We start from the raw sequence: 20,186 nt of genomic DNA, 5'->3' as shown, positions 1-20,186 counted from the left end.
CTTCAAGGGGTTCCTACTGGTCAAATTTGGGACAATTTGAGCATCACAAACAATAATGATGGTAATGAATTATAGCACACTAATTTTAAAAAAAATTCATGAGTGATTCCGTAGTGATTCACAAAAAGAGAAGGGAGAGAAGATCCTCTCTCCAGAAGAATACCAGTTAATAAACATAGCAGGAATAAAAGAATCAGAAAATCCCCACTATGCAACCAACCATGTAAAAACTGATTCTGACCAGTATCATCAATGGATGCTATGAAAGATTGTTGGAGGACAAGATATTTGCACAAGATTACTTACACATTTTGAAAGAAAATTGTCCTTCACAATGCAGAGATCTGGTGACACCACCTTAACCAGGTGATCAAATATACCATCACAAATACTAGAAGGAAGCAAAATTCAGTACTTCTGGGTATAATGCAATGGGTGATACACAAATCACCTACATGGTATTCTTGTCAAAAATGTTTAACCTGAATCCAATCATGAAGAAATGATCAGACAAACCAGAGTGTGGAAAAAGACAACTCACCTGAACTCTTTAAAAATATCAGCGTGGCTGGGCATGGTGGCTCACACCTGTAATCCCAGCACTTTGGGAGGCCGAGGCGGGTGGATCACGAGGTCAGGAGTTCAAGACCAGCCTGGCCAAGATGGTGAAACCCCGTCTCTACTAAAAATACAAAAGTTGCCGGGCATGGTGGCAGGCACCTGTAATCCCAGCTACTCAGGAGGATGAGGCAGAGAACTGCTTGAACCCGGGAGGCAGAGGTTGCAGTGAGCTGAGATTGCGCCACTGCACTCCAGCCTGGGCGACTGTGCAGCCATCTCGAAATATATATATATATATATTTATATATAGTTATATATTTTTGTATTATATATTATATACATATATAATATATACATATATATCAGTGTATTTTTTCATGAAACACAGAGAAGGGTAGAGGAACTGGAAGAAAAAAAAGAATAATATCAACAAAGGACACCAAACTAATTGGGATTAAAAAACTCTTTTGTGTCACTTAAAGTTGGTGTCTCTTGTAAAGACCTGGTTTAAGAAAGATAATGTATTGTGAGAACCTGGGCGGTTGAAAAATTAATGCACTTTAAATAATACATCAAGTTTCATGTTTATATTTTACTGCTTGTGGTTGGATATTTCAACTGGTGTTAATCTAGAGCTTAGATTAGAGCTTGCTTGGTCAGTGGGTTAGCTAGCTGTGTGTTTTTCTCACTGCCACATCATAAATTTTACAATACTGACACTGATTTAAAATGTTATTTTCCTCTATCATTCCTTTACTTAGATTTATCCCTGGGAAAACAACAGACAATGAAAAAAGTCTGTTGAAGTAGGCCAAAGAGATATGACAACCAAAGGTAACATATGATCTTTGATTAGAAAAAAAAAAACAGCTATGAAGGACATTTGGATAATAAGTGGGGAAAGAAAATAATAATTTATATCATAATATTAATAATACAAGTAGAATGAAATAAATAATATAAAATTTAAATATGGATTATAATTTATTTATATTTGAGGCATAAACATAAATACATATTATATATGTATTATATATTATATATGTATTTTATATATTATATTACATATGTATTTTATATATAATATATATTACATATGTATTATATATACGTTATATATATATATATATCAGCATATTTTTTCATGAAACACAAAGAAAGGTAGAGGAACCAGAAGAAAAAAAAAACAGAATAATATCAAACAAAGGACACCAAACTAATTGGGATTAAAAAACTATTTTGTGTCACTTAAGGTTGGTGTCTCTTGTCTCACTCTGTCACCCAGGCTTGAAAGCAGTGGCACAATCATGGCTCACCACAGCCTCAGACTCCCGGGCTCAAGTGATCCTTCCACCTCAGCCTCCCACACAGCTGGGTCTACAGGCACATGCCAACACACCCAGCAAATTATTTTATTTTTTGTAGAGAGAGGGGTCTCACTTTGGTGCCCAGGCTGGTCTTGAGCTCCTGGCCTCAAGCCATCCTCCCACCGTGGCATCCCAAAGTGCTGGGACTACAGGTGTGAACCACATGCCAGCCTGGACTGTATTTTAAAATGTAACTATATACAAATAATACTTTGAAAGTTAAATTCCTTGGTTATGATTAATATATTTTGGTTATATTACATGAAAGACACTGGCTTAGGAATTTGGAGGTGAAATGTCACAATGTCTGCAACCTACTTTCAAATGGTTCACCTTACTTGAGAGAGATAAAAGAGGCAAAATGAAAACAAAAAACAAAAAAAAAAAGCTAAATACAGTATAATACAACACAAAACAGCATAAGGCCAGATCAAACTTCAAAAAATGATGAATTCGGCATCAAAGAATGAATTGTATTTAAGAAATAAGTTATGCGATGATTGGTTAATTTAAATGGGAATAGCTGGGCAGGGCATCTGGGAAAGGTGTTTGAAGAGGAACAGATCTAGGAGGAGTCCTTCTTTTTGTCTTTTGCCTTTTGTCCTCTTCCTTCCTCCTCACTCTTCTCAGAAGGCAGACTAGATAGCTGGATCTGGAATGAGGCAGATGTTGTGCAATCTAGAGGAAGACTAGAGAAAGCTCCATGACCTTGGACCAGAGAGAGCGGAGTGGCCAACCAATAGCGGCAAGCACCTACTCCAGCCTTCTCTGTGTAATAAAAATAAACTCCTACAACAAAAGTTCCCAAATGTTCTCAGTTCATGGCATGCTCAGTGTTTCAGTAAGTTTTTCATGGTACCCCTAGGCCAAAAGAAACACCTACACTTGCATTTATCAAGTAGTTAGGTATAAACAACTCAATAACACGTATGTACTAACAGCTTACTAGTTGTTTGAAAAAATAATACAAATAAATTAAAAGAAAAACAGTATTTTTATTTCATTCTTAAATAACCCCAAATACTAATGGGATGTGTGTTAAACTGTGCACTCTAATGTTTCTCAAACTTTGGAGTAAGATTGGACACCATCACCCATTCCACGTTGATTTCACTTAGTATTTGCTCTTTTAAAATTGTGGTAAAATATATACAGCATAAAAGTGATCATCTTAGTCATTTCTAAATGCACAGTTCGGTGGCATTAAGTATATTCACATTATTGTGCGACCATCACCATTACCCATCTCCAAAACTTTTTCATCTTCACCAACTGAAACTCCATACCCATCAAACGCTAACTCCTCATGTCCCCTTTCCCCCAACTCCCAGCAACCACCATTCTTTCTGACTCTATGAATTTGACCATTCCAGGAACTTCATACAAGAGGAATCATACAATACGTGTCCTTTTGTGACTGGTGTATTTCATTTAGCATAATTTCCTCAAAGATCATCCATGTTGTAGCATGTGTCAGAACTTCCTTTCTTTTTCAGGCTGAATAATATTCCATTGTATGTATATACCACATTGGGTTGCTTCTTCCTTTTGGCTATCATAAATAATGCTGCTGTGGACATGGGTGTAAAAAGTACTTGCTTCTTCTAAATTACAATTCCTGAAAACAGAGCTTCTCAAAGATATGATGTCACCAAAAGGAACATAGCGCAATTTACTGTTGAAACTGTCAACCTCCTCAACCTAGTAGTTTGACCGGTGTCCAAAGGATACCACATATCCCTGTTTCCTTCTAAATTTAAAATACCCTGTGACTCCCCAAGTTCACAGTGGCACTCCAGTGACCTTAATACACTGTTTGGGAACCACAATCCATGATGTTAAAGCCACTGTTATTTGAGTTTTCAACTGAGCAGAACTCAATTTTTAAATAATATAAACATTAATATCAAATGTATACTTCTCATGAGCTTTCCATCAAAGATTCTTCAGTCTTCAAGTCAGATGCTTGTCTGTGTAGCAATTCTTAGGTAACTTAAATTCTCCGTATACAGCTCTACTGCTTCCCTAAGAGTTGCTATAATCATTTTTAAAGCTTAGAAAATGCCTTTTCTTAGCTGCCATGTAAACTGTACCTTGCCCCAAAGCAATGATACTGCTTTGGTTAAAATTTATGTGTCAAATTGACTGGGCCACTTGGTACCCCTATATTAGGTCCAACACTACTCTGGGCATTTCTATGAGAGTGTTTTTGGGTGAGATTAACATTTAGTCAGTACACTGAGTAAAGCATATTGCACTCCCTAATGTGGGTGATTCTCAGCCAATCAGTTGAAGTCCTGAATAGAACAAGGTTGACCCTTGCCCCTGACAAGAGAAAATTCTTCCTGCCTGATTGCCTTCCAACTGGGACACTGGTTTTTTTCCTGCCTTTGAATTCAAACTGAAACATCAGCTCTTCCTGGATCTTGAGCCTGCCAGCCTTCAGACAGGGACTACATCATGGGTTCTGCTGGTTCTCAGGCCTTCAGACTCAGACTGCAATGAAACCATTGGCACCCCTGGGTCTCCAACTGACTGACTCTCCCTGTAGATCGTGGAACTTACCACTCTCCATAATCCAAAGGGCCAATTTCTTACAACAAATTTCTTTATATATACATATACACACACACACACACACACACACACACAAATATACACATATAGATATGTATCCTATTCATCTATTTCTCTGGAAAACCCTAACTAATAAACCCACAAGAGTCCCATGTTCCATCAGTGTCCTCAAAATGGATCCAAACTCCTTGGCACATCATTCATGGCCCTTCCTCTGGCTTCTGCTGATTCCTCTCCAGCTTCATCTCTTACCAGGGTTTTCTGTACCCCTGTCCATGTGGAACCAAGTGGAAGTCCATGAAATGCACCAGGATTTCTCCCCTCCAGGTTTTGAGTGCATTTTTCTCCCTTCCCAGAATAAGTTCCAGACAACCCCCCCAATTCACACATATGCGTGCTCACACACACACACATACACATACACACACACACAGGACATGCACTTTGCATGACTGCAAAGCTAGCTCTTCCCCTTCCAATTATCTGCCTATATAGCACAGGCCAGAAACCCTTCTATGTGGCCATATCAATCTGAGTGTATCCCTACTGGAGTCCTTACTGTACTGTTTTGTTTGTTTTTGTTTTTGTTTTGAGATGGAGTCTTGCTCTGTTGCCCAGGCTGGAGTACAATCTCTGCTCACTGCAACCTCCGCCTCCCAGGCTCAAGCAATTCTCCTGCCTCAGCCTCCCGAATACCTGGAATTACAGGTACCCACCACCACACCCGGCTCATTTTTGTATTTTTAGTAGAGGTGGGGTTTCACCATGTTGGCCAGGCTGGCTTCAAATTCCTGACTTCAAATGATCTGCCCGCCTCAGCCTCCCAAACTGCTGGGATTACAAGCGTGAGCCATCGCACCCACCTCCTGTGCTGTATTTTAACTGGCCATTTATTTGTATGAATTATCCAACTCCTTGAGGGAAAGGACTATGCTTTATTGGCTATTGCATCTCCAGAACAGTGGCTCACCCACAATATATGCTCAATAATTATTTGTAGAGTAAATGATCAAAATTCAAACAATCCTAGATCACCACCCTCAACCAGTTATTGGCTTAGTATAGGAATTGTCAACCAAGACCTGGAAGAAATGATACATTCAGACACTTCTCGTACCATCTAGACCACTGATGGTATCTAAGTTCCAAAGCTAGAGGTGATAATAATACAGCTGTCCTCCACCCATCATTTGTGCCTATGCATGTCCCAACCATGCAGATCCAGGAGGAACGCTGTAAGCTAGGAAGCTGAGCAAGGAAACAAAAAGCAACAGGGAAAGGAATCAGGAAGCAGCACTACTTCTGACAGGCATTTCAAGGTATATCGACCCTGAGAATTCACTAGCCCTTAAGCACATGAGGTTTTTTTAAAAACATGGCTTTAATTACAGCCACTTCTGACTGCCATCAAAGTTAGTATTCCCAAGCTCCTTACTGGCTGGTGCCTCTGAAGTTACTTACTCTTTCTAGACCTTAGTTTGCTTATCAGTTAAATAACCATAGCATACAACTCAGTGCTGTTTGAGGAATAACTGAGACTATGTATTGGAAAGCACTTAACACGGTGCCTGACATATGCTGTTATGATACAATAAAGGCAAGTTATTAATATTATCACCATTATTATTGTCAGTCAGGATTGCAAACACAAGTACATATAAAAGCAAGCTACAGTTCACTAGTCAAGCATGAGCTAAAAGGTTTTACCGGGCCTCAGCCCCTGAAAATCTAAACACCTAAATTTAACATGAGGGAACTTAGCTTGCCACACCATGGACATAGCAATCCGACAATGAGAAACCTATTTTGGATGTAGCCCCAGGAAAACTTTTTCCCATACTTATACTAAATATCAGTACCTCTAAGAAATAAAATGATTCAAAACTAATCTAGACCAAAAAAAAAGAAGAAGAAGAAGAAGAAATAAATTAAGGCTGGGCACGGTGGCTCACGCCTGTAACCCTAGCACTTTGGGAGGCCAAAGCGGGCAGATCACTTGAGCTCAGGAGTTGGAGACCAGCCTGGGCAATATAATGAAATCCTGTCTCTAAAAAAAAAAAAAATTAGCCAGGCGTGGTGGCATGCACCTGTGGTCCCAGCTACTTGGGGGACTGAAGCAGGAGGATCACTTGAACCCAGGAGGATGAGGCTGCAGTGAGGCCAAGATCATGCCACTGTACTCCAGCCTGGGTGATAAAGTGAGATCCTATCTCAAAAAATTAATTAACTTAAAAGGCGCATGTATGTTTAGTGCTATTGTTTTTTTTAAACCTGCCCATTTACACCAATCCAAACACAGAAATACACTGACACTAAAACAAACAACTTTTTGGCTACTTGCCTGATAGGAATCATTATTCATCTTAATTAACTGAATGAGTGGCTATTCTGAAGGTTGCTAGTAATTCTATTTGGTGGTGTAAGCATTTTTAACATAAACATTTAAGACGGAATGCTAAAACTACCTTAAGGAATATATAATTGTGCAATTTTATACAGCAAAGCTGTATTTCACGTGGGGTACATGCTCTTTCTCTAAATACATACGTCATCTACAATATAACCTCATTAATTCAACATCAATTTCTAGAAATAGTGTGTCATTCAAATAACTTGCTATTCACCAACAATTATTCTTTAATTTAAAATATATGGTAATTCAAACGCTACTGAATTAAAAGCACATTCTCTCTGCACTTCAAATTGACCAGGTTTTCTAGTTCTCCACAAGCACAAAATACATCTTTTCATTATTCCCTTCTAGCTTGCTTCCCTCTTGCTGTATTATAAAAATTATAGGTTTTGCTCTTAAAGTAATTTTTCTTATCACTGATATGTACTGATTCTTCATTTTATTGGCTATGAAAATTTCTCCCTTTTTTTATCATTTTCCTTCTACACTGAACTTTTAGCACTGGCATAAAGACAGTTCCAGTCACTCTTCTTGTCCATGGCCTGGAGCATTCAGCCCCCAGGGAACCAGGACAGAGCTACATGTATCTGGAGGGCAGAATCTTGCTAAACCAGCATTTACCCTTCCACCACAACCACCCAGCCTGCCTCCCTATTTCTTATCTTTCTATCTTACTGTTACTCTGTTTCACAGTCCCAGGAGATGTCTCATACTCAGCATTTACCACTGTGGTCCCTTCCCCTTCAATATATACACACCCACTCCCTTACTGAGCAAGCTATATATCATTATGAGACCATCAACTTTGACCCTGACACTGAATCATGTATTTTTCCATAGGATTTGCTGGCAGAAAATGGGATGGGGGAGAAAAAAATTGTTTCCATTTTTAAAAGGTCCCAGAAAAACAATCCTACCTTTCCCAGGATTTGGAGGAAAAGGGCTTCCAAACTCCTGCTGCTTTGGCTTTAAAGTATGTGACCCTGACATGCCTCCAGCCTGGGTGACCTGGAATCGCAGCTTCCCATTGGTGAGCATTTGTCTCCTGGGGCTTAAGGCAGGCAGATGAATGGGGCTCTCAGCCACGATGTTCTGAGGAGCCATCCCTCCTCCTGAGGGCATCTTGAGATGGAGGTTGTTAGCAAGGCTTCCCATAGTGGGGCTTGATGTGCTGCCACAGGGCGAGGGGCCAGGAGTCCCGGAGTGGGCTCGGATGGCAGGAATGTGGTGGCCACTGACCATCCTAGGCCCCTGTGGGGTTCCCGATGTCCGGTGGAGACTCATGCTGCATGATCTTCCATTCATTCTGAAAAACCTGTGGCCAAGATGGTCAAATATCCAATGTCACTAATGACTCCTTTCAGGCAAAGTCCAATAAGTTATCCATGGTGTGGGTTATAAGCCTGTTTAAAAAAATAAATGCAGGCATTTTTAAAAGCAAAAATGAAAATAAGATACGGTGAGTTTTTCAACCTGTATATCATTCATATCAGGAAGAAAAGAAGCACTCTTAGCAAGATGGCCTTTTATGTAGAACAGGGTCCTCAAATACATGGCTCATTGGCAGGCACTCTCCCCTTCTGCATTCACGGTGGACATGGATTATGGATCACTGCATTGTTTTGTTTGCCACTGAGCCCTTCTCAATACAGCGCTCTTGGCAACTACAACAATCTACTGGTGCCAGCTTGCAAAACAAAATTTATTTTGCTCCCTGGAGGATCTTTCCATACTAGTTCATTTTTGCTACAGCAGGTCTTGGGAAACCCAAAAGCACCACCTACATGAGCTGTGAGACCAATGCTTCAAAGTTCCAGTAAACAACCACAAAGCAGACACGGCTTCTAAATGAGACTATGGGGACACTAAACCATCTCTGATTTTCACTTTAAGAGCTATCTTTTCATAGTCCCTAGATTCGAAAAAGATAAACACCTAGGCCTGGGAATACCACAAAATTTTCATATATCCATATATTCAAATATACATGGCAGCATTAGGGTATTGGTTCTATAATGATCCTGAGTTATGGAGACTGGAAGAGAATCAACACCACGATACTGTAACCTTCTACTAAAATCCTAGAAAAGAGAAGGGGTGTGCAAAACGCCATACGGGGAGCATAAGGAGAGAATGTCCCTTCTAAAAGCGACCTGTCCAGTATGTACATGATGCATGACACTCAGTAAATCTACCATAGTTCCATAAAGCTTCCTAACATTAAGGAAGCAGAACGAGAACCAAGAGAAGTACTGAACATGATAGCAGGATGTCATCACCCACCCACGTGATGACGCCGGGTTGTAAATTACTGAAGAAGGCCCTTCCCTCCCTTGACCAATAGCTCCCCAAAATGTATGCAATGAGGTGGTAAAGTGCCATGGTTGTGCCACTACACCAAATGTATTATAGACACTGTCACAATCTGTCTTTTAGAGATGACAGTCATGGAAAGAAGCCAAAGCTCGACAAACACAGGAAATAAGGACTGAGTACAAAGCAGGAGTGATCAGATATCCTCAAATGGATGATTCTTACTTTTTGTGTATGATCCACTCAAAGTGTTGAACAAACATTTTTCAACTCAACTTCCAAATAAATTACTCCATAAATAATTGAGAAAAGGCTATCAAGGAGAAAAACTTTTTGTGAAGAGTTTATTTTTCTTTTTATTTTTAGAAAATCAAAAATATCTAATTTTAACTCAAGCACTATGCCTTCTGCAAAGTTTCCTGTGTGTGTCTATGTTGAGGAAATTCAAAAGTAATTAACAATACAAAATTTAGAATGTTTTCTTCGTTCTTAGTAATTCTCTATTTTCACTAAGAATTACATCAGTTTGTGACATTTAATACTATCATGCCATCTAGTCCTGGAAAACACTCAACCATATTCCTCTAGGTCAGGTCTCACTCCTGCCCTGTTCTCCCATGAGTACAAAGCAGGAGTGACCAGATAACCTCAATTCTTACACTGGAAAAATTCCAATGCTTTTTATGGTACATTTATGTAGGAGAACTCCTGTGTGTCACCAGTCAGTATGCTGATCCATTCATTGGTAGATCATGAGCAATAGTCATTTAATGTCTCTGTACTTTGCCAGATAAAATTGGCCATCTATTTTCCTCTCATTGATAAAATAGTGTTTTCTGAGCACTCTGAACCCTGCAGAAGAAAGCACTTATTCAGCAGAAACCCCCCCGCCAAAAAAAGGCAAAAGAAATATGTCATATTAGCCAATTTTTTAAAATAAAGAATTGTTCAACATGACTGGAAATATGAGTCAGTAAGACCACGGTCCAAGTGACAAGTGTCTGCAGATTTTCAGACTGTGCCCATTTCCAGGTTTTTAAAAATAAGGGAGTCATTTTTTGGCAGCAAGATCATATACGAGCAGGAATTCTCATCAAAAACCTGGATAAAAACACATAAGGAGGTACTTAGCATTAGGCATGATCATTAAGAAGGTGAGTTTGCAAGAAGGAAAAATAATTAGAGCACTGAGAACTTAATTAAGTATCAGGCATTCACACCTGCCTGTCTTGCAATGAATATTTATTTCATTTTTTTTTATAAACTACACTCCTGTTTTAAATAGTTTTAGGTTGAAAGTAAGAACAACAACAAAATGTACTTAAATTTTATTACTAAGAAAGCAACAGCCAGAAAGTAAAGTGATTAATACCATAAAGAAAAACCAACAGGCCAATGGCATGTGAGCTGAGCAAAACCAGCCTCAAGACAAAAATAAAAGAAACTAAACATGAAAATATGGCTAATATTCCACTTTTCACATTAATTATGCCAACAGATTTCTCAAACATTAGATATTAGAATGTAAAAATAAATTTCATCTATTTATATAATATTTTGCATACTTTTTAGCTAGGCCATATGATCAATATATAATTCTAAGGCACTTGGTAAGAAAAAAGGGATAAAATGCTATTATAACTTTTAAGAAAAGCACTCATAGAGTCTGAGTGAAATGGCACTCAAAAAGTCAAGATACCCGGGTTCTACTTCTGACAAATCATTTATAACTTCTCTGGACTTACAGTTTTTCATCCATAAAAGTTTGAGGAATTTGGATCTATTCACTATGGTCTCTTGAAATTCTGTTACTCCAGGCAATTTAGAAAAGACTATCAAGAACACCCATTTGCTATACTCAAGAATAAATATGTAGATTTTATACTTATGGCATTTAAATCTGGAGGGTAGACATGGAAGCAAAAAACAATAGCATTCTCTACTATCCCCATCAAAGTGAAAGCTGATACAAAGGCTTGCCCATCAGCAATGCGTCTATGGCAATGCTAACCATGAAGAATACATTTTGTCAAAAAGGTAAAATCACAACTAATCAGTGTCAAAAACTTAACTGATGGGATTCCATTGGAAGAGCACCTTTCTAGTTAAAAATCCAATCACAATATTCTAGTCAGCATTTTCTCCTCTGTTCTCCATCCAACTACTCTCCCCCAGGCTACCAACAACAAAAACAAAAGAAACAAGAAGAAAAAGCAAGGAGCATCCAGAGGTAAAAATTTAGGATATTTTGGATCTGACATAGTGACATATTTAGAGTTTTAATACTACATTGGTTCCTACAATGAAAATGTTAATTCTGCTAATATGAGTCAGCATGAAAGTTAATAAATCTTTCCTTTTGACCACTTTCAAATTCTTCGAACACCCTTCTGTAAATCAGGTCAGAGAGAAAATTACTTAACCCCTAAGGAAACTAAGGCACAAAACCATTTAGTAATTCCATGAGTTTTCTGAAAAAGCATGACTTCAGTCAAAATATAAAATCATGACTCTACCTTCTACCCAAGGCTCCAGGCACTGCTTGTCATGGATTAAAAGATTAAACAAACGAAAAGCAATGTTAACTCATCCATTCCAGAAAATTTCAAGAACATGACTTCCATAATGCCTATTTACAGCCAAAGGCCCTTTCTTAGTAAATATCATTAATAGACTCATCTAGAGTCATAATTCATCTGATGAGCCAGTTAATTATTAATTTTCATACATCATTTCATTTCCTTAGGCTACATTTAGCCTTTGTTACATTTTCCATTTCTTATGCCACAAGCACTTCTTACTCTGCATAGAAAACCCGATAATGAGGCACAAAATACTGGCCAGCAAACAAACTGCTTCTGACTCTACTTCTTATATATCTGTCTAAGCTATCTACAATAAGAGTTTTTATTGATCCTTTTTATTTTTTCCCTTCGGGTTCATGACTGTATAATTTCATTAATGCCGCCTTTTCAACATCGCTGCCTTGATTGTTAATAGGCCCGTGCTATTCCCATGGGCTTCTCTTGTTACAGCTTTTGTAGCCAGAAGAATATAGAAATGAAAAGCCTATTGATAGATAATATAAGTTATTCTCATGCACGGCTGCAGTGTGAAGCACATTTTGCAATTCAATCGAGGACAGATAGAGCTGAATGTTCTTAGATCCTAGGAGTTCATTTAAATAAGCAGAATGTACCTTGTCCTAACACAGGTGACTGACTCCTCAGAAAAGATTGTATAAACAAAAACCAATCATGTAAGTCATTTTATTGGCAACAATATAAACACAGCTATATTAGATGTCACCAATAAATCAAAATTATTCTTGTCTGCAATTTTAACAAGAGGAAAGTGCAAACATGTGCCTGTGAAACTGGAGGATATTATAGAGGAAATATATTGGATGTGTACAATATTATTTCTCCAAATTGAAACTGGAGGATACTATATCATGATATGATAACCCATAACAAGGTAGAGTTTGATCATTTCTGTGGTTCCATAACTTTATTCATGAAACTAACAAATTCATAGAATTTACAACGGAAGTTACACAGAAACATAACTGAGATAATTCCTCATTATTGAAATGTGGAGGAGAAAGTTAGGGAGGTTACACCTAATAACTAGTATGTGCAGACCTATTCACTTGGGTACTCCCAAGGCCTAACGTTGTAATTCTAAGAAAATGAATATATTTATTCTGAACACCAAGATGTACAAATGTTACTTAAGCAATATAATCACCAACAAGATGAAATAAAAGAGGTTTCACTTATGAGTTATACCAATTGAAAAATATGAATACAATTTAGTGTCCTCTGCAGAGATTCTTCAAGACCATTCTTCCAAAGACCACTCAGAAAAGATAATGTAATGAACATGAGGGAGCTCACCTAATAGAAACTCTGACTTTTGTTTTATCCGTGAATTCAAACCCTTTGCTATCTAATTAGAGATATACATGTTTTAACTTTTCATTTTTATATTTTATAAAATGTTCTCAAAAATTAAAATAATCTTTTCTAAGTTTATAGAGTGAAAGGACTGGCCATATCACTTTAAATTTAAATTAATGACTATGACATTCAAAATATGAGTAGTAAATATGAACAGGACACAGAGGAAAGAAAGAAAGGAGAGAAAAGGAAGGGAGTAGGAAAAAAAGAATGACCACATCCAATTCAGGAATTTATACTCTTAGTCAATTTTCATTTAAAAATCAGAAGCAGCATTGAGAGCCTTCCATACAATGATAGTGGCTACAGATTGCTGAAGGAAATTCAGGACCTTCAGGAATATACTGCTGGAGGGCAGTATTAAAAGTTCAATAACCTCTCTTAGAATCTACTTTCCACTCTTCAGTGCATCTATATAACTTTCATATCCTCCTAGTTTACTAAATGTCACTACTTTCAGTAGTAATTACTTAGAAGTGTTTCATTTACTTTGCCCCAGTCATTAACTCATCAATGAGTACAGAAAGGTCTAGAGAGCCATGGTCCTACCAAAAATGGCAAGGGAGAAGAGGAAAATTAGGGATTTTCTCGGTCAGCTATAAGAAATCCCACAAAATGAAAATGAACTTGGAACCAAAAAGATTTTTAAGAAAAACATAAATAGGTTCAGAAAGTACCAATGAAGTATTCATTTTAAAGTAGTGTTTTTCAAACTGGATTGCAATTCACTGGTGGTCCATGAAATTAATTATTCAACAGAGAAAGCATTATTTAATGAAATAGGACTACTAGAATAAAATAGAAGCTATTAGAGTACATCAAATGTATTAATGGTGAAGTATCTGTTTTACTTCAGTTATTTGTAGGTATACCTATCTGCCCATTTGTATGCATACACGTCTTCTGGGTAAGACAAAAAATAAATCGTAGGGTGAGTCACAGTCAAAACAGCATAAAAGTCACTGTTAAAAAGCAGTGGACTATTTGGACTACTTGTCTACCCAAGTACTTACCAAGAACAGCTGGAGGTAGAGACAGAGTTGAACAGTCAAAGTAAAATAAATAATAAAATATAGCTGGAATGAAGAACAGAAAAGATTTAAGGGTTTGACATTTTTGGCTTTATAAAACATAAGGATTCAATGATACAAACCTTCATTCCTACCACTGCTATCTTTCACTGTGCAGTAAATATCAATTGATCCATTGTGCTCAATAAGTAATAATTGATCAACCAACTGACAGAATCAGGATCAAAATTACCGAAAATTTTGGATCTTCTTCATTGCAGTGGACAGGTAACTTTCCCTGGAATAAAACCCCCCTCTTACACTGCTAAAGTGGATAAAGTTTAAATTAACACACAATGTCTTTGAGAACTGAGTCTTTCAAAATGTGTTCTTAATATGAGTTAGCCATGAGATTCTGAAAAGAGGAATGTGAAATGGAAAAATGAACACATTCCCGATGATGTCACTGCTGAATTAATTACCTGAATTGCAAAGAGTGAATAGCACATGGCCAGGGTTTGAGACACAAAGGCTTCTTCTTCAGAAATATAAAAGTAAAATAACTGGCTGGAGATTTTTCTTTCAAGAAAAAAAAAAAAAAAAAAAAAAAAAAAGCCCATCCTCACACAAGAGGGTACATAGGGAATAAAATGTGGCAAATGAAAAGAGCATTCATTATCCTTTAGTCTGTATAACTAACTACTCAGTCCACATGACTAGGTATTTGCAAGGCTAAAGATCACAATCCTTTAAAAAGGGTAACAAACATTTATCTATGGAAGATTCTAGAAATAAAATTTATCACTCCCTAAACCAAATACTCAGGCATCTTATTGTGTTCCCATCACATATGTAACTGAGTGATTTTTTTCCTTCAGCATGGTTATTGTATAAAAGTGACCAATGTAACTATTTCTGGCTGTTGGTAGACAGCAGTTTTACAGAAGTTAAATTATGTTCACTGACATCACTGCGGAAGTATGAACGTCCACAACAATGACTAGGCCCTTAACCAACATGACAACATATTTATTAAAAAGATTTTTTGAAAACCTCTGTGAATGACTCAGCCAAGTTACAGACAGAAGTGGAATCTATCGGTCATGCTGAAAAGGTTGGGAAAACATTAATCCATTTCTTCACACACAAGAATAACAAGAATTCATAACTAGCCCTAGCATCTGGTTGGTTTTCTGTGTACAATATTCAGCAGGCCTACAAAAGAAATTTGATGGAGCTGGCTTAGAACTTTAGAAATCACTGATATTCAGAAAGTCTGATCTCCTTATCATGGAGCATAGGACAGGTTATGATCTTGCACTGTGACATCATCTGCCCATCTGCAGTTCAGCAAGGCTTGCTGCACCTGAAGGAACATGCAGTCATTCTTGTTCCTGGCTTTGAAGAGATCACGTCAGACAAGGCTGGCCCCACCAGCTTTCCTTGACTCAAGTCTGCCCTCAGCTACTGAGAACCTCATAATTCAAGTTTTACAAATTCCTTGATTTTCTTCCCAAAGTGGAACATGATTGCATCTTTGTTTCTGTTAATTCTACAAATTGCCTTAGAGTCCAGCTAGATGGTCTTTCCCCTCCTCCTTTATTTTGCTCTCTTTTCCCCCAAATCCAGATCCTACTTACCCTCTAAGCCCACTCCAAATACCCACTTTAGGCCCTCCTTGATCCTTTTTTAGTCTCTACAAATCTGACCTGTAAAATGGGGATAATGTAATGCTACTGTGCATAGTTCATAACATTACAGAATAGTAGGCCAGGCATGGTGGCTCACACCTGTAATCCCAGTACTTTGGGAGGCCAAGGGAGGTGGATCATCTGAGGTCAGGAGTTCCAGACCAGCCTGATCAACATGGTGAAATCCCCATCTCTACTAAAAATACAAAATTAGCCGGGCATGGTGGCACATGGCTGTAATCCCAACTACTCTGGAGGCTGGGACAGGAGAATCACTTGAACCTGGGAGGGGGAGGTTGCAGTAAGCCGAGATTGTGCCATTGTACTACAGCCTGGGCAGCAAGAGTGAAACTATGTCTCGAAAAAAAAAAAATTACAGAATAATAAATGAGAATCCACATCACATGCTTAGCACACTGTTCAGTACATGAAAGGACCCTATAAATGTTATTTTACTCTACACACCTCTCTTTCAACATTCATAACTTTCTACACTGCATTACAGTTTTTTGCCCGTGTTTCATTTCCCTGTCTAAATTCTAATTTTATTGAGTTCTGGGGTTACAGATAGTTTATCTTTGAACTTTCCCCAGCCCTTACATGTACATAGATTGTTTTATACCTATATATTTCTATTTTTCACCATACATTTATATTTATGCTACATCTATATATTCACATACATTTATTCTATTTACATTGTTCATTCTGTACACTGATATTTCATACTGAAAAACGTGGCATAAGTGAAATACACAATTATACCCCACATCTATAATTTATTGCCTGAATAAATACAAGTGAGGTGTGACCATAATCATGAATCCCATGGCTTATGGAACCAGTTTAATTACAGTTGCAAGTTTCCTAGTCTATTCCTTTCTCTACTAGGAAAATGTAGCACAAAAATTATATTCCACTTTTCTGGGTAGGCATTTTATTCTTGCCTTTATCTTGGCCTACTGGTGAACAATGAAAAATCCCAGCTAAAAGTTGCAAATGAACAGTTCAGTACTGAAACCAGGCACTTTTTTATTATTATTATGGGGGTTGCTGCCCCTCACCAAGGGACTGTGAAATACACTCTGGGTTGCCTTAGTGGAAGGAACTCCTCTGAATTTTCCTGCTCACCTACACTGGTGTCACATTAGACATTTCACTTGTGTCTGTTTGGTCTCCCTAACCAGACTGTCATCAGAATATAAATATGGCTTCAGTTTGGTTAGTGTTTTTCCTTAATTCTATCATATTAAGTAATGCCTCACTAATTTCTGCAAGCCAGACTGTTTCCATCATCTTTAAAGGGGGAGTCCAAATTATTTGACCTAATAAAAGGTTGTTGTGTTGAGCGAAAGAAGCCAGACCCAAGAGTGCATATTGAATTATTCCATTTACATAAGATATTTTTTAAAAACAGACAAAACTAATCTATCTGTTAGAAACCAGGGCAGTGGTTACCTTAGGCAGAGGTGGTAACTGGAATGGAGTGTGAGAGATGTGTCTGGTGTGTTAATAATGCTCTGTTTCTTGATCTGGAGGCTAGTTATGTGGGTGTGTTCCACTTGCAAAAAAATGCATCAAGCTTAAGATAAGTGTGCTTTTCCATAAGGATATCTTATTTTATCTCAATAGAAAATTTGGCTTTTGTGTCAACTCCGCCTCAAGTAAGTGGGAAACTACAAAAGCTGGGGACTTGGGCATCTTTTAATCAAACTATGTATCAATGTCATTTCAAAGGTTTTGTTATGTGTGATCTTCCTTGAATGAGAATGGCAACAAGTTTTTTTAATCACACAGATTTCCTATGTGTCTTTTTTCTGCAGTCCTGATACAGTCTATGAACCAACCAAACTTAGGGAAAAGTAAGACAGTTAAGTCCTGTATTTCCACCTTATTTACAATATAATGCCCCCTACAGAAAATAATAATCACAGAAACACAGAAAATGACTTCTCCAGAGATGAGAAATGTGCACGTGATGCCACTTTCTCAGTTATCTCCTTCCAGAAGTACATCTTCTATAATCTGGAAGAAGAGTAAATTAACACTCCAACTCCAAAGATCAATAATTATGATATGAGAGAGACAACAGTGGAAAGAATAAACGTCCTTGGGCTTAATGTACTAGGAGGAAAGAACAGTCAGAGAAAAAAAAAAAAAGACCGAGAACACTGAGCTCTCTTCTGAAATGGCAGAAAGACCACTTTCTCCTGCATAAATGAAGGCAGGGCTGATACAAAACATTTTCTGGCTATTATTTAACCTCCCCTACCCAGCCTATTTTAGCTCAGTAGGAATTTCACCCACTAGGTGGACCTTGGAGTTCATCCACCACCCCAATAAAGATTGCATTATTTGAAGCAATGATCACTTCTTCCAAGCAAACCAACAAACCCTAGGTATTCAACCTCTGATAACCTGCCTACTACTAAGGAACTTCAGTGGAATTAGGGGATTAAAGATGCTGTCCCCAAACTGGCCTAAGGTGACCCAAGGGGAGAAGTTAACAGCAGCAGTTAAATTGATCTACTCATACTCAAGGATTACTCAGTCTTATGGGCAAGAAAAGAAAGCAATTAACAAACTACCAATAAGGAAAGGTATTTTGAAAATAGTGGAAAAAATGCCCCCTACCCTTCCTCTCAAAAGTAACGTCAGAGCTAGTCTGGCTTCACAGACAACTAGTGAAAATATATGAAAACTGCAGTACGGTTATAGATGATCCTTACACTTTAGCTTGTTCTCAATTGGAAAAAAAAATGCACATAATGTAACACTCTCCTGTCTAAATTGCTTCAAACTTTCTCAAAACGACCTTCATCGTGGTGGATTCTTTTTCTGCAAACCTTTGCAGGTTGCACCTGCTTCACACAGAACCACTGGAAGCAAACTAGGAGGAGACAGAGGAAATAGGAAGGTTTAAACCAACACAAATCGATTTTGTACCAAAAAAATAAGAAGGTTTAGTCTAAAAAGGGAGGGCCAGTGAGAAACAAGACAGAGGGGGAAACAGACACGTCTGGCTAACTCCCAAGGTAGAAATCATGACTCATCAAAGCTTTCAGAAGGGACAGAACCAGACTTTGCATTTGTCTTGAGTTCATCTTCGAGCCAAGAAATGGTCTCTTAACTGGTAACAGAACTTTAAGGGTTTGTCCTGGGTCTGTAACAGCTGGCTGTGAGGTCTTGGGCAAAACCTTTAACGTCTCTGAGGCTCGGTTTCCTCATCAGTAGGTGACTCCAAGGTCCACCCTAGCTTTAATAGTCTATCCTTGAGATTCTCGGTCCCATACTAACGGGAACTGGTCCACTGGGGGGAGCTGCAGAACTTCCTTCTCACAAACTCCAGGGCCCCGGGGCCCCAACTCTCCAGAGATGCTGAAGTCCTCGAGGAAGGTGGTTCTGCCGGCCTCTCTGTGAAACGGGGCCGCGACTGCACGAGTCCTGTCTCTACGGACCCTGCTCCTTGAGATTCCGGAAGTAGCTCCCTACCCCTGCCCCGGGTTTAGATGCTCCAGAGATGAGGGCCAAGCTTATACCAGGGCAGACTAGCGGGGGGCTCAAGGAGGCACACAGAGCAGGGGGACGGAGACCTCAGTCCTTGAGACCGCTCCTGCCAAGAGGAGGGCAGGAGAAGTCGGGAGAGGTGCCGGGAGCCCGCCAGGCGGGGGAGAGGCGCGTGGGACAAGGCAGGAGGAGGGCAGCCCTTATCGGTTCCCTATCCCACTAGCTTCGCTGCCGGGGTCGGAAATCCAGGTTCCTTGGCGCGGAACTAGGGGCGGGTCCGGAGGCGGAGGCGACGGCGCCCGGCGGGGTGCGCGCGGCTGCGACCCCGTCACTCCCCCGCCGCCTCCGCCCCTAACCCTCGGCCCTGTGCGCGAGCGAGCGAGCGAACGCAGCAAAACAAAACAAACTAGTGCCGGCTTCCTGTTGTGCAACCCGCTCCTGAGTAAGTCGGGGGCCGAAAGGGCGCCGCGGCTGGGAAGTCCGGGCGGCCGGGACCCGCGCGCGCTGCCCGGCCCGGCCGGAGCCTGTAGCCCGGAGTAGCCATGGCCGGGCTCACAGCCCCCGCACGCCGGCCACCGGCCCCCGCCAAGCCAGTGTCCTAAGCCTGTGGTTTCCCTTCGCTTCTCGCCTCCCAAACACCTCCAACAAGTCGGAGGGCGCGAACGCGGAGCCAGAAACCCTTCCCCAAAGTTTCTCCCGCCAGGTACCTAATTGAATCATCCATAGGATGACAAATCAGCCAGGGCCAAGATTTCCAGACACTTGGGTGACTTCCTTGTCCCCGA

The 20,186-nt window shown here is 39.3% G+C and overlaps 1 protein-coding gene across 4 annotated transcripts in view; it reads right to left on the bottom strand.

The window, feature by feature from the left end:
- Nucleotides 1-20,186, bottom strand: part of GLIS3 (GLIS family zinc finger 3) — a 481,201-nt gene that overhangs the window by 459,349 nt on the left and 1,666 nt on the right. For 2 of the 4 annotated variants that reach the window (XM_077966125.1, XM_015117775.3), the window contains exon 2: nt 7,836-8,321. The exons of the other annotated variants lie outside the window; for them this stretch is intronic. Coding sequence is in view for 1 of the 2 variants with exons in the window: in XM_015117775.3 (XP_014973261.3) it covers nt 7,836-8,223 (388 nt within the window). In the remaining variant the exon portion in view is untranslated. The remainder of the gene's footprint in view (nt 1-7,835; nt 8,322-20,186) is intronic. 4 annotated transcript variants of the gene reach the window in all.

This window comes from Macaca mulatta, chromosome 15, assembly GCF_049350105.2.
Source record: "Macaca mulatta isolate MMU2019108-1 chromosome 15, T2T-MMU8v2.0, whole genome shotgun sequence".
NCBI classification, from domain to species: domain Eukaryota; kingdom Metazoa; phylum Chordata; class Mammalia; order Primates; family Cercopithecidae; genus Macaca; species Macaca mulatta.
This window is presented reverse-complemented; position numbering and strand designations above follow the sequence as displayed.